The following is a 15652-nucleotide window of genomic DNA, read 5'->3' as shown; positions in this document are numbered from 1 at the left end:
GTAGAGCCCAATGATTCATATGGCAAGACCTTTGGAGATGAAGCCTTCACAAGCCATTCTTAAAGCACTTCTGCAAGCAGATTGGTTTCTAATATCAATTAGATGCCTATTTCAATATTTCTCCACATTGATACTTTCAAAAACTCTTTTGCTTTCCATTTGGGCCCTTACGTTTTTCAAGTTGTATGGCCTTCAGGCTCTCCATATCACCCAGAATTTTCACTAGGTCATTTTGCAAGATGTGGCCTCTCCAAGTCAAAAAGGGATTTTTATCTATCAGAAGATATACTCCCACTGGGCCATGGAAGATCCCTTCATCTGCATTTGAAAGACTTGAATAGATGATGAATCTAAAGAGTATCCTCCTACCCACACATATTTAGTATATCTTGGGGGCTAGGACACGGTTTAAAACATTGTATTTATTCCAGAACAGTTGTCAACTTTTCCAAGAAACATCATGCAAGACAATGTCACTCATGGTGAGATGATACCGTAGTCATGGGCACAATGGTCTCATCTATTCCATAGTGGGCACCAACGGAGGTCTTGACCTTCCAGAAAGGAAATTAAACCCAGCATTCTATGGTGATTGAATATACAAGATCTTCTCAGTTGTCATTCTCCCCTTCCAATTGATAAGGTAGCCATTACATCAGATGCCAGCAAGAGCAGCTGGGGGAGGGGGGCACTTTGGGGCAGATGGCTCAAGGAGCTTGACCCAGCCCAGTAGGGCCAACAGTCTCAAATATCCTACAACTAGAGTCGCCTCTCAAGGTCATCTAGCTTTTCACCATATTGTCTTTGAAATATAAATTCCTCTGAGAATGTGTATGATGTTTAGCCCTTTATGTTTATGCATTTAAGGACAGTACTGAAAGACAATAGGTGGTCCTAAGAAAACCCAAGAAGAAAACTGACAGCAGCCTTGACTGTGGGCCAGTGGTCCTTCCTGCCAAACCACAAACTGAGGAACTTCATCTCAAGGTTTCCTTGCAAGCAAAGCTGAACACCGGATGGTCCCAGGAAGCAAGATTACTAAAAGGGGACATACCTTGTTCTCTATTTTGCTCCCATCAGACAAATGCAGGCCAGAGTGAAGATCTCGCTGGGTCTGCTGTCGCTGTAGGTAGCCTTTTTTGGGGGCTGTTCTTGCAGCCAGATTTGTATGGATTGTATCTTTGGGTGCCCAAAGGACTAATTTCTTTCCAGACAGGACAATCTTGTTGCCCATGCTTGGCCTCAGCCTGAAGGTTGGTTACACAGACCTTTCATAAAATCAGATTGTGCTTCCTACATTCTTCCAGAGGATGGTCAAGGGACCAGCAACCTTTACATGAGCAGTACACTCCAAGAATGGCTCAGTACCTATATGCGATTCAGAACATCCCCTTTTTCTCCCTTGGGGGCTACCAAAGAATAGGAGGACATCAATGTCTCCTAGATTGTCTGAACCATCTGCATAGCTGATAGGGAAGGAGTTTAGAAATCCTTTTAGGGTTGACAGCTTATTCATGCGGCCACATATCCTGCGCAGGGGCCATTTAAGAGTCATTGGACATCGACTGTAAGTCAGCAACCTAGTCTCCTGCTCACACATTATGTGAACTGGCAGCTTTAACTGCTGGTAATTTGGTTAAAAAAAGTGTTTTTTTTTCTTGAAATTTTTTTTAACTTTCTCCCTGGGTGGGCTAGTTATTTCCTATTCGTAGGCTGACATGGACGGTCAGGAAAATGTAATACTCGGCTACTGTATATTTCCTTTCCTGACCAGTGCTCCTAAAAGGGCCGTTTTGTTTCTGTAATTAATGTGTTGGAAATGTTGATGTTTTGTTGACTTATTTACAACACAGCTAGATGATGATCCCTTTTGCTTTTTAAGCACTTCCCCTCCCCCCCTCCCATTTACAGCAGGCTATAACGCCAGATCTCACCCCTGCACGTTGCGAGATTGGGTGACATAGCCAGGAAGACGATGGCGGCGCCCAGCACTTCCCCCACACTGGGATGAAGGTGGATTACAGGATGGCGTAGGACCCTAACGAGGACAGCTCCAGAGGGATCAGAGGCTCTGCAGAAGTAAAGGGGAATGTGATTTTTTTTAAACTTTTCTCCCTGGGTAGGCTAGTTATTTCCTATTTGTATGCTGACATGGACGGTCAGGAAAATGTAATACTTGCCTACCGTATATTTGCTTTTCCGCGAGTGCTCCGAAAAGGGCCCAGTTTTGTTTCTGTAATTATTGTGTTGGAAATGTTGACATGTTTGACATATTTACAACACAACTAGATGCTGATCCCTTTTACTTTTTGGGCACTCGCTTAAATGAGATTGCACAAAGTGGTGACATCACCCACACTTCCCAGAAAAAAAACATAAATTGCAAAAAATGGGGGGGGGCAAAACAATGATCATTACATTTAAAATTAAGGTTAGCTTTATTTCTATGTGCAACACAGCAATGTGTAACTTAAGCATTGTTTAACAACATACCTGGTACAAAACAGCCCTTATTGTGAAAATCTATCATTTGTCTCATGTACTCCCCCCCTCCCAGACACTGCAGATCTTTGTAGGAGGAACCGAGGCAGTGCTCAAAATCCAGAAAGCTGTGGACATGCTGATGTAGTCTGCTGGAATGCCCACCCCTGCTGAAATGTGACGTGCGCTGCACGTTTGTTACCTCCTGTAAACACCAGAAAGGTATTTACTCAAAAATAGAGCTCTAGAATTCTATATAAGAATATGTTCTAAAAAATGCAGCAGTTCTACCTAAATAAATGTCCTCCCTTGACTACATGCCCATCAACGGCTGCTTTTGCTCGTACGGCATTAATGCTTATGTGCATTTTAACCATAAAAGAAACAGCATTGTCACCCTTTACAGGAAATATTATAATAATAATATAGTATTATAATAATAATAATATGCTACCAGGATTAACAGATAAACTATTAATCCAACACGCAGGGACTAAGAAAAACAAAAACTGCTGTTTGTATTCTTAAACTGGAACCAAATTTGTCATTCAGAATCTTCAGATTGGAAACTGATCCACACATATTCACCAGCCCTGTAATGGGTACCTTGGCTGGTGCCAGCGCCTTTACCTGGTCTTTTTTTTATCTTGGTACGGAGTGGTGGGGGATGGCAGACACGGCAGGTATTACTGGTTGGCCACCTATGACAATCTGTCACTTTGCCCTGAATACAGTCTATTTAAATTGGATTTACATCAAGCCATTCTTTATCCGGTTTGTTGTAAATCAATGATGAAATGTATTCTGCTTCAAGATGCCAGATGACACTTTTATTCAAATTTCATGCAAATTCCCTTTTGACTACCAAAATATGACACCAAAGTTAACATTTTCCTGGGCTCATTATATAGTATTTTAAAGTCCTAATACCCTCCCCTGGACCATTAGTCCCATGACCGCCACCTGCAGGACCATGCATTGGCATTTGGTGCCATTAATCCATACCAGGCAATGACATGTACAATCATTGAAGTTTGGTGATGTTTTATGATAGGGGGTTGTACAATCATGTGGATGCAATGAACAGCTCTGCATTGGCATCCCTTTAGGCATTGATACCAGATGATTGTGTATTGTATAAACCCACGTGTGCCTGTCCCATCATCACAGGGGTGATATAGGCCCCCAGCCTGTGATGGATTTCCTCCATATTTCACACCCGATCTGCCCCCATACACGGGTGACATGTATACACACAGCCAGACATCGTACACATGGATATTCTGCTACATTCCTGCCACTCCTCCGGGTGTCTCGCCCCCCTCCCCAGGCGCGGCCCCTTTAAGACAGTCTCAGCCCTCGGGCGTCATCACGTGACCGGCCTTTGTCCGGACATTCGGGTGACGGAAGCTACACCGGAGAAACCAAAAGCGGGCGAGAAGTAGCGCAGAAACGGGCGAGCACCCGAAAAAAAAAATAGCGGTGTGTTCGGTGAGTGGCATAGACGCCGTCACTGCAGGAAGCGACGTTGTTAGCAGAGGGGTGTACCGCCCGTGAGGTGACCCGGGATCGGGCGGGGTGTGTTGGAGCTGGACGATGGCAAGGGCTGGCAATGCTCAGGATGATACAGATAGGAAGCGGAGCGCACAGGCAGAGGAAACATAACGGAGGTGCTTTATGTGTGGGCGCCTCGTATTCTGGGGTCACCTATTGCTCGGGCTATAGTGGGTAATATGAGGCTGGCTGGGGTGTTGCAGCTGTGCGGCTGGGAAGTGCTGCCCGGCGTCTGTTTTACGACCGTAGGCAGACGAAGCGGCACCGAATCTCCCGGTACGGGTGTGGAGAAAGATAGACGGCGCTTGCCACCAATCACAGGCGCTCGGTGGTAAAAATCCCGCCTCTGATTGACTGACAGGCAGCGGAACATATAGCACGCTTTCATTTTTGTCCCTCCTTTACCGGCAAGGCAGTTTACCAATAAAAACGCTTGTTGTAAACCAGGTACTTCTTAGATAGACATCTGTCAGGGCCAATCATGGGTTTCTATTGCCATAGAGGCCTGACAGATAGCAGAGATGATGCTGAAGTGGCTTGGCTGTTATACTTGTCTATGTGAAAAGGGAACCTGTACAACGGGGGCAACCCTGGAGAGCTGGAGGTCTGACAACACAGAGGAGGTCAAAAACAGCAGGGTGCAGTGTACAAGGTTCTAATAAAAGTAACAAAGAAAAATAAAATACTACAAATGTCACTTTATAAAGTATGGCTGCTACAGTGATAGCAGATACATTGAGCCTGATTTATTAAAGATCTCCAAGGCTGGAGAGGATACACTTTCATCAGTAAAGCTGGGTAATCCCACAAACCTGGAATGCATCTGGTCCAAAATTGAAAACATTTGCTAACAAATTGCTAATGGCTTTTAGGAAATCCATTTTAGGTTTGCTGGATCACCCAGCTTTACTGATGAAAGTGTATCTTCTCCAGCCTTGGAGAGCTTTAATAAATCAGGCCCATTGTTTCAGCTCAGATTGATCCATCTGTGTCATATAATGCCCCCATTTTCCATCACCTCCACCTCAGCCTTTCCCCAGAGTGCATGCACCATGCTTGCTCCCCCTTTCCCAAACTAAGGCTCCACCTGCACCCCTCTGGGTGGTGTGCAGTGACAGCATCACGTGTAGGTGGAAGGAGAAACTGAAATGCTGCTATTGGTAGCTGTGTCGCTGCTGTACAGTTTATGATTGACCCATGTTCCTCATAGAATATACATTGGTTGCCATTGCTAAACTTTTCTTTTAAAAAATCAACATCAACAGCAGCCTCTTTATATTATTTTATCCAGCATAAAACTCACAAAAAGTAGACAGAATGGGTACTGTGACTTCTCTAGTTGTATTCTCATACCAGTTCGCTAAATACTGTATCTGGAGCAAGCTTTTCAGGCAGCTACTCTTTGCTGTAAGAATTTAGAAAAAGCAGTCCAATCTTTGTATCCAGTTTTCACATTTACCAGCGGGGTTTACATATTGTCTCTACATTTACTTTCAGAACCCATTTGTTAAAGTTAGTGTTCAGAGGGTCCACAATAATGTTTGCTTTCAGTTGCTTGCATGGCTTAAAGCGTACCTAAACTCAGAAATTTCACTTTACATAAAAGGGTAAACAACCCTTTTATGTAAGGTAAAAATTCAGTTTGTTTTTTTCAAGTGCAACACTTTTTTTTTTTTTTAAAAAAGGGTGCAGCACTGCCCCTTAATTCTCGATCGCTTAAAAGCAAAGCCTCCTGGGATACCTAGGTCACGTATCGCAGGAGGCTCTTGGGTGCTTTCGTGAAAAGAAAAAAATTTGCTGAATCTCACGCATGCGCAGCGAGATTGGCAAGTTTTTTTCCCAACCTACGTCACTCGATCCTGCGCCTGGGACGGGTGACATAGGAAGAAGAACCTGGAAGAAGAGGCTAGGATGGCGGCACTGACTCGGAGACTAATGGCAGGACAACGCATGACCCGATGGAAGACACCTCTGGACCGATTGACTACGCTGCGGAATTGAGGGTAAGTGGATTTTTTTTGTTTTGGGCATTTTTCAGTTTACTTCCTCTTTAACCCAACTCACCCTCTGCCATTGCATACCTATCAAGTTCTTGTAGCTGCACTACACTGCATTGTTCACCACCTGGATCTTCTTCCTGCTGAGTTCTCCTGCATTGTTCCTGCCAATAGACAACCAAGGCACTGTCTTCTACCTCAAAAATGCCTGAGTTACTGCACAGGCAGAGACAGTAGAAAGAAGATGCAGTCGAGCAGAAGGTAAACATTATAGTGGGTTGTGGCTACAAACAGGTGGTAAGAACACACTATAACTTAATAAGGAAGGGCAGACTCTCGTACGTGTGTGTTCAGCAATTTCAATTACAAAATATTGAATAAGTTAGTCAAGCTCAAAATTAGCAGCGGGTCTGCTTGTGTCTACAGCATAACAATCTGTTTCACCTATTTAATTGAAATGGTCTTTGGTGAAACTTTAGCATCATCTGAACTTCAGCAGTTATGTTTTTCATCAGATGAGGTGCTGGATAAAATGTATGACTTGCTAGACATTACTATGAGATTCTTTATAACCTCTATAAGTGTTGTGAAGTTTTACCTTTCCTCTGTAATTTGTTAACTAATTTTTGACTTCTGCTACTTAGTGCCATTGAAGATGGATTTCTCATCACATCATACTCGTCTTCTTCAGCAGTTGGATGAACAGAGAAAGAGGGATTTGTTTTGCGACTGTCACATCACAGTGGAAGGACAGACATTTAAAGCACATCGAAATGTTCTATTTGCTAGCAGCGGATACTTCAAAATGCTCCTGTCCCAAAACTGCAAGGATGTCAGCAAACCTGCAACGGCCACGTTTGATGTATTTTCTGCCGACACCTTCACTGCCATTCTGGATTTTGTGTACTCTGGAAAGTTACCTCTGTCTGGGCAGAATGTCATTGAGGTCATGTCAGCAGCTAGTTACCTGCAAATGACAGATGTGATCAGTGTATGTAAGATGTTTATCAAATCATCACTAGACATTAATGAAAAAGACAGGGATGGCTTCTTTAGCTTGTCAGACAAAGACAATGGCAGCAATGGCACTGGACTTTATGCAGCAGGATGGAGGACAGAATACAGTCCATCACACATTCATGAAGCAGCAGAGCACAGTGGCTTCATTGCAGGATACAATTACCCTCCTCCTATTACTTCACGGTTACAGCGGCCTTTTACTAAACATACACGCAAACCAGAGCATGTCCGCAAACACCGAAAACGTTTAATGCCAGATCCCATAACGCCGGCATGTATTACATCTGTACCGTTAGGTGATCTTGTGGGTGGTACTGCTGAATGCATTGTCCATGAGGATGACAGCACTCTACAAGAGGAAGATTCCCAACCACCTGAGGATATGGTGTGCCCTAAGGTTGAAGAAGATGAAGAAGGAGATACAGCACAAAGCTGGCCGGAATCACCACAGCATGCAGAATCAGGGGAGCAAGATAGCATACCTAGGGTTTCAAAGGCTGATGAATTGTACAAAGCAATGCCAACCATCTTAGGTGTCATGTCTGGGTGGACTGAAGGTGAGATGAGAATATTCCTAGTGGAGTTTGGAAAGATACTAGACATACAGTTAGTATACAAAGTTTAATATACATACATGTAGTAAGGTGTGATACTGTCTCATGAAGTTAGTGAACTACTACTTTGTTGCTTCTAGTTTTGAATACAGTGAGGAAGTGGTAAAATCTTTGTCAGATTTTTTTATTTTTTGTCACCATTAAGAAGATCCACCCTTTGTCAGACAATGTAGAGAAATCCAAAGTTTGCATTTGGTGTTAGAATTGCAGATATTGTCAAAAGGGGCCACCTGCTCAGCGGAAAATCTCAAAAGTGGGATAGCACCTAACTTTTGAATTTCCATTACTTTCCCATTAAATCATTGGGACAAATAAAAAAGGAATCTCCCAAATGGGAACAAGGTACATTTCCCAACACCCAGTAACCCATTGGAAGGAGTTCTGTAAATATTGAAATTACATTGATGAGTGGAGGTCAGCCTGGATAAATAGGTGCTTCTAGATAGAATGCATAGGCAGGACCAAGGTAATGTCCACAAATGATGCTTAGAATCTATGATTAAAAGAAATAAAAATCCAAAGGGGGAATACCCAGAGACAAAAATACTGGGGAGGAAAGAGCTAGGTGATTCTGGATGCAAGACTGATGAAGGATGAAGCTTCATTACAACTTACATGATGTCCTACTTCAGAATGCTGGGGTTTGTCTGTTTTCTGCAGATATTGGGGACATCTTTTGATCATGATAAAGTACATTTTGCAATATCAGAGGTGAGGAAATGAAGCTTTTTCGAGCTGTCTTGAAACTGGAAATAATAAGTAGACATTTTGATATTTACAGAACTCCTCTCAAGAGTCAATCCACTGTTTGCCTAATAGCTGATACAGTGTGCATTAATTGGTGAGCTTCCGAGGTGGAATACATTAATTTTAGACAGGTTTTCCTGCTTTTCTCTTGAACAAGGAATTCAATTCAATTGAATATTTAACCAAGCTTTCATTTTTATTTCTTTGGCTAACAGTCAGCTGCATTAGGTCTTGGAAAGAAAAGTTACTTTGCCAGAATAATCAATCACAATTTGGTAATGTCATGTTTTTTTTGCAAGATAGAGAAATGACAGGGAGAACATGATTGCTTTCCAAAAGCATGATAGTAATTTCTTCTTTACAGATCCATTTATTTGAGGTAAAATGTATCACATAAAATGAAAGTGAAACTAAACTCTATATGCCCTACTCCTCTAGCAATGGGAGTTTTCTCACCAATAACCTTCCTTCTTCTCCCAATTTCATGGCATGCTAGGTTGCACATAGTAGACAAGACACCTTTACTGCAGAGGAGACACACTGAGTCTCCTGCTACAATGGCTCACTTTAAGACGAATAAAAAAGGCCAAGCACGGTTTCACATATATAGACCATATGCCATTTTGATTAGTAAGGAAGCAATAATGAGGAACTAAACTCAAAAATGCCTTCCATCCGGTCCTGCATTGTCCTGGCATCTGCCTCTGAGCTGGCGCCTTAGGCACCACCATATTCACTTCTTCTTTCTTTGTCACTCGACCCAGGCGCGAGATCGGGTGACGTAGGTTGCAAAAAAGAAAGAACTTTTCTCGCAAAAAGGCTTCTTTTGGATGCTCATACATGTGCAGAAGGAGCACCCAAGAGCCTCCCAGGATGCGTGACGAAGGTATCCCAGGAGGCTTTGCACTCCCATTCATTCTCGATCACCTAGGCCGGGGGTCGGCAAACTTTTTAGACTACTAGGCCATTTCAGGAAATCAAGAAGGCACACTAGGCCAGAAGAAACAAGGTGTCCAAGGAAAGGTTTTTTATTTAAAAATACAGTAGGATATCTGTCTCTAAGAACATAATGTTGCATGTTCTTAGAGATAGATACAATATCAGGTTCTAATGATCAGGAGTTCAGCAACAGAATGTCATTAAAGTGATTGTCAGTGAGCTGAGAGCGCAGCTTGTTCTTACAAAACTTCATCTTGGAGAACAGCTGCTCGCACGAAAAAGTGCTGCCAAACATTGCGATCACATGCTTGGCACGGGCTTACAACATTGGAAACTAAGCATGTGGCAGCTGACGGTAGAAGTCAATGAAACTCCCTGTACAAGTGCGCTTGCTTGGCATCAAATTGACCGCTTGAAAGTTTTGTTGGTGTCGTTGCACACTAAACACAGGCTTTGTTGCCACATTGGACAGGCAGTGCTGCACCCTTTCTTACCTTACATAAAAGGGTTGTCTACCACTTTATGTAAAGTGAAAGTTCTGAGTTTAGGTACTTTAAGTGAAACATTTTCTTTGTGTTTACATAGCATAGCAACAGATTTGGTTTAAAGTGAGCTAGTGTGCTGTGAGCTAAGAAAATCCTTAGTACTGACACTACAGTATTATAATAGCACTACAGGAACAGCAAAAGGGTGGAAATGTATGAATTAATTACAAGATAGATTTATGGTACAGTTTATAGAAGCCCCAACTAGAAATAATACTCTGCTGGACCTAGTTCTTTCTAACAATGTTCTGTTCTACACAAGCACACTGAAAATATATTCCAATGGGTATTAGGTTTAAGAGGCTAAAATTAAAACGTGTGGCTGTGGCTCACAGCTAATGGTTTAAAAAGCCATAGAGAAAAAAAGGACAATCCAAAAATAGCATTCCAAAAGAAAATGTGGATTTACTAAACACTTATTTTTAGCTCTGTGTACACAAAGGAAAATGGCAGAGCTTAAGTCCAAATTCATAATAGCAATGTCACTGCCTTAAATGAGCCACCATTGCTCAAAACTGATATGACTAAGAAACAGTTGGGCAAAATTAAGGTTGACAAAGCACCAGGACCCGGTTGATTACATCAATGTGTCCTCAAAGAGCTGAGGTCCGTTATTTCAAAGCCAATTATTTCTAATTTTTGGAGACTCTTTGGCATAGTACCAATGGATTGGCGTAAGGCCAATGTGGCATAGTACCAATGGATTGGAGTAAGGCCAATGTGGTTCCTATCTTCAAGGAGGGAAGTCATTACCAAGTAATTACACATTGGTAAGTTTAACGTCCATAGTTTGAAAAGTCCTAGAAAGTTTGATAATGGATCACATAGAGGAGTTTCTGCTAGAAAATAATAATATAAGTGATAGTCAGCATGGATTAAAAAAAGACCGAAGTTGTCATACAAATTTACTCTCTTTTTATGAGGAAGTAAGTAAACAGGTAGACAGTGGAGTAGCAGTTGATATAGTGTACTTGGACTTTGCTAAAGCATTTGACACTGTACCACACAGATGGTTTATATGCAAGTTAAGGTCAATAGGCTTGGAAAAGTCAATCTGTAAATGGATGGAAAACTGGCTTAAAGACTACATCTAGAGAGTTGTAATTAATGATTCATACTCTGAATGGTCTAAGGTTATTAGCGGTATACCCCAGGGTTCAGTGTTGGGACCTTTACTGTTTAACATCTTTATAAATGATATAGAGTTTGGGATTAAAAGTACCATTTCTGTGTTTGCAGATAACATCAAACTATGTAATGGAATTAAGTCCATACAGGAGGTCTACAATCTAAAAGCAGACCTGGATGTACTGTTTGATTGGGCAGCCAAGTGGAAAATGACATTTAATATAGATAAATGTAAAATTATGCACTTGGGGGCTAACAACATGCATGCTTCATACTGCCTAGGGGGAATACATTTAGGGTAGTCAGAAATGGAAAAGTATCTGTGGGTTCTGGTAGATCATAGACTTATTAACAGCATCCAGTGCCAAGCTCCAATATCTCAAGCTAGTAAAGTACTTTCTTGTATTAAAAGAGGAATAGACTGCAGAGATGGAGACATAATCCTATCCCTGTACCAAGCATTGGTCAGACCACATCTGGAATATGCAGTCCAGTTTTGGGCACCAGTTCACAAAAAAGATATTGGGGAATTTGAGAGAGTGCAGAGAAGGGCATCTAGTAAAAGGAATGGAGTAAAATCAGCTATGAGTAGCTGAACTGAATTTATTCTCCCTTGAGAGGAGACATTTAAGGGGGGGATATGATGACCCTGTATAAATATATATATATGGTTCATATAGAGAACTCTCTTCCCAACTATTCACTTTAGGATCGTTACAAAGAACAAGAAGGCACTCTTTGCGTCTGGAGGAAAAGAAGTTTAAGCTCCAGATAAGGAAGGGATTCTTCACTGTAAGGTCTGTGAAAACGTGAAATAGGGTATTTCAGAAAATAGTTTCAGAACGTTTCACAGATTGCTGGATGCTTTTCTAGAAGCACAGAATATAACTGGGTAGTAAAACCTTAAAGTAAAGATAGCAGTGGCTGTTGATCCAAGGAACATCCGCATGCCTCAGGGAAACAGGAAGGATTTTTTTTTTCTCCTGTTGGATCAAATTGTAGGGTTTTTTTGCCTTCCTCTGGATCAACTTTGTCCATAGGGTTTAACATCTGGGATATGTTTATTTCCCTAGTGGTTGAACTTGATGAACTTATGTCTTTTTTCAACCTGACTTACTATATATATATATATATATATATATATATATATATATATATATATATATATATATATAATGTAACTATGCCTGGTAAAAAAACATTAATCTGTATTTTGGTAAACCTGTTGATCATTCAGTATGATCTAAGCACAGGTAGCTTTAACTTTGAAGTTTTAGCTAAACTAGCATTCTTTTTTTTTTTTTTGCTTAACATCACAAATCATATTCCTTTTTCATCTCTGGATGAAATAAAGTACAGTATATGATTAAGTATTGCCTTTCTCTTTTATAGATGACCTAAGTCCTGTAAGGTTTAAATGTCCTTTCTGCACACATACTGTAAAGCGCAAAGCAGATCTCAAACGTCACCTGCGCTGTCACACTGGAGAACGTCCATATCCATGTGAAGCATGTGGAAAGAGGTTCACACGGCTGGAGCACCTGCGAAACCACTTCCAAACTGTATGTACTCAGTAGCTAAACAAATTACTTGTTGGGGTTTTTATAGCATATTTTACATAATTTTCCAATATCTTTACGAAACATCAAAACACATACTAGATGTAATTGTTCTCCATCTAACATTTTCTTTCTCCTTCATAGATCCATATCTGTCATTGCATCCTATAAGCATACATTTATTATTATTTTACTGCTTTCCAGTCCTATATGATGTGTTAACAATAGTCTTTGTTTTTAGACTTTCTTGTGTTTTGGTGTTAGTCAGCCACTGTATCTATAGAGAAAGCCATGGTTGGCACTTCATATTTGTCTGTTTATTTTATCTAATGTTTCCTAAAACTTAGTCTACACCGATTGTTGTTTAAAAGCCCATGTTTGAAGTTCCTGTACATTCCAATGGGCTAATCTACACCAGGGCGTTTCCTGAGGCACATTTTTGAGTGTTTTAGATCCTTGCTGCAATTAAAAAACTTAAAATGTGGGTAAATGCACCCATTGATTTCAGTCAATGAAAGCTCCTATTGAATTCAATGGAGGCTTTTACAAGTGTTTTTAAGCTTTTTATGAAGCTTCCATTGAAAACCCCTTTATAAGCTTTTAGCAGGACTTTGCATCCTGGGACTCCCAGAGCTCTGCTGCCCCACCCTGGGGAATGAATACAGTGGTACATAAAACCCCTTACTCACTCCCTGAAAGGGTTAAAAATATATGTAAAAAAATAAGACAAGCCTTTAATGTTAAAGTATTTTATAAGATGTGTGTGTTTTGTGTTTAACTGTGTTTACCTTTTAATTTTTGCAGGTTATGCCACAATGAATAGATGATTCTCTTTGCTGCATTCATGACATGAGCACAGCTATGGGACTCCTGACAGTGTGGGATAGCCAGGCACTAGAGTACGAGTCTCCCCATTCACCCCTAGTGCTGAATGTGAGGACAATGCTCCCATCGATCCTATCGCATGTACACGTGCCAAAGCCCAGCTAGAGATTCTGGCGAAGCAATGTTTAGATACAGCCTGCTTCCATAGGACCTCTCCAATCATTGGAGAGGTTGTTTTGAGAGACTGCTCCAGGCAGCCCTAGCGCAGCTTCACTGCGGATGCAGATCACGGGCCAATGCTCCACTGAGGATTCCTGGAGAAATGGCCTCATACGACTTCTCTGTTGATTGGCCTATTTGCCTTTTTTTAGCCATTCTGCATTAGAGGTGAATAGGGAGACTTGTCCTGATTTGCCCTCTAGTGCCTCGGGATGCCATGCTGTCAGAAGTCCCACGGATGTGCTCATGTCATAAATGCAGCTGTGGGAATCACTTTCATTGTGGGATAACCACAAAAAAACAAAACACACACATCTAATAAAAATACTTTAACATTAAAGTCCCTGAAATGGTTAAAGTTAAAACTCTTACAAACGCTTATGTAAAATTGCTGCAAATCACAGTAAAACACGTCATAAGTATTATAGGAGTTTTTTTAGTGTTTTAAAGGCAAGCTTTAAAACGCTTGTAAAAATGCATTTAAACGTGGTAGGAGCATTTATATGCGTTTTTAAAACACTCCGTGTTTAGTTGTTTACACAAAAAATAAGATTGTTTTCTTCTATTCATCTCACATTAGGTGACAAGCTACTGCTATTATCACATGATCAACAGGTATATTGCATGTAGGTTTTTGGGTACATTTACATAGTAGGAGAAAAATATCATGTATTTCATTAGGACAGACATATTGTAATATTTTGGGGTTTACCCTAATGGATTTAAATGCTGTTTTACATTTTTAAGTGCTTGCCCTTCCATTTTCGCTGGGTGTCAAATACAGAGATTTGTAGGGTGCTAAAAGTAGCTCTGAATTTACATTCATGATTTCTACTCGATCATTTTTCTTTTTTTTAGTCACAGTAGGTGTGCACTTATTACTAGTATTTATTACTTCTCTTTCCGGATATACGAAGGATGAAAGTAGTTCTTAATGATAAAGAATGATATAGAAGGCAGAGAATTTTTTATACACATTAGCTTATATTCTTTCCTTGTTTTCTGTATTCAGCAACAATAATATTTAATTAACATCTTTTCTCTCCAACCCTAAAACATCACAGATACATGAAGCTGGTAAACTTATCTGCCGACGATGTAAGCTACCAGTCACCGAGTTAACAGGGCGAGTAATTCAGGATGGGACAAGAAGATATCGTCTTTGTCACCAATGTCTGTCAGAAGCTGGCTTGGATAGTGTCAACTTTGATTTTGGAGATGATCAACCATTGGTGCTTCCACCTGAGAATGAGAGGGAGCAAGCCTGGCATTTCAAGGACGATGTGAAAGATGAAAATAGCAAAGAGCGCCAAGAGTCAGATCTACCCATTCAGGGGGTAGAAGACAGCGAAGAGGAAGATGTGAAATCTCAAATAACATAAATGTTGGTGGAGTGAAGAGGACTTTGGTTTTTTGTGTACAGAATATTTCCGGGATTGAGACGGTGATATATTTTAGTGATTTAATGTATGTACACATTTGTTTTTATTGACAATTGTGCACCATCACACTTTATTTAGCAGCTGCCATTTGGAAAGAAACATTTCTATAGCTGGATCTGCATTCATATCACTCATGGCCGCTGTAGCACTTCTCCATATGTAAATACATAGCTTGTTATTTAGCTCTTGCATAATTTGAGATGTTTTCATGAGTGCAAGAAGCTGTCTTGCTGTAAAATGCAAATGTTCATATCTAAAGCTTTCCATATATTATGAGATGTTAAATATTTCTAAAAGTTTGTGTTATGAAGGATTATAAATTTTACATACATCCCATGTATTGTAACGTCTGATAATTACACTGCTAGCTTCTGCCAGCAATTAAATTGTTGACTCATGTATCAAAAATAATTATTCTCAAGCTTCTTTGGGAACAAGATACTTGGGCCTAGTTCCCAGTTGTCTATACCCTCTGTATCAGGATATCTTAGTCATACTAGTGGATTCTGTTGGTTTTATAACAGAAAACCAGAGAAGGCAAAAATCTGTTAAAGTATAACTATATTCAAAATAAGATTTGCT

The 15652-nt window shown here is 40.6% G+C and overlaps 1 protein-coding gene across 2 annotated transcripts; it reads left to right on the top strand.

Annotated features, from left to right (window-relative positions):
- Positions 1-3724: 3724 nt before the first annotated feature.
- Positions 3725-15406, top strand: ZBTB8A (zinc finger and BTB domain containing 8A). 2 transcript variants are annotated; one of them, XM_072418046.1, is made up of 4 exons: positions 3725-3972; positions 6677-7609; positions 12418-12587; positions 14693-15406. In XM_072418046.1, exons 2-4 carry the CDS (start codon positions 6688-6690, stop codon positions 15008-15010), a joined length of 1410 nt encoding a protein of 469 aa, XP_072274147.1. In that variant the 5' UTR covers positions 3725-3972; positions 6677-6687; the 3' UTR covers positions 15011-15406. The 2 variants fall into 2 exon arrangements, with proteins under 2 accessions (XP_072274147.1, XP_072274137.1); XM_072418036.1 differs by lacking the exon at positions 3725-3972 and adding an exon at positions 4036-4151.
- Positions 15407-15652: the final 246 nt, after the last annotated feature.

This window comes from Pyxicephalus adspersus, chromosome 1 (assembly GCF_032062135.1).
Source record: "Pyxicephalus adspersus chromosome 1, UCB_Pads_2.0, whole genome shotgun sequence".
Lineage (NCBI taxonomy): Eukaryota > Metazoa > Chordata > Amphibia > Anura > Pyxicephalidae > Pyxicephalus > Pyxicephalus adspersus.
The sequence above is the reverse complement of the archived record's forward strand: the minus strand, read 5'-3'. Positions and strand labels throughout refer to the sequence as shown.

What these genes read in the sequence shown, in the direction of transcription:
- ZBTB8A (XM_072418036.1), top strand. Translation starts at nt 4,094, where the DNA reads ATGCTCAGGATGATACAGATAGGAAGCGGAGCGCACAGGCAGAGGAAA. An exon ending in GCAGAGGAAACATAACGGAG is followed by an intron (nt 4,152 to 6,676) that starts GTGCTTTATGTG and finishes TCTGCTACTTAG; the next exon opens with TGCCATTGAAGATGGATTTC. An exon ending in TGCGAAACCACTTCCAAACT is followed by an intron (nt 12,588 to 14,692) that starts GTATGTACTCAG and finishes AAAACATCACAG; the next exon opens with ATACATGAAGCTGGTAAACT.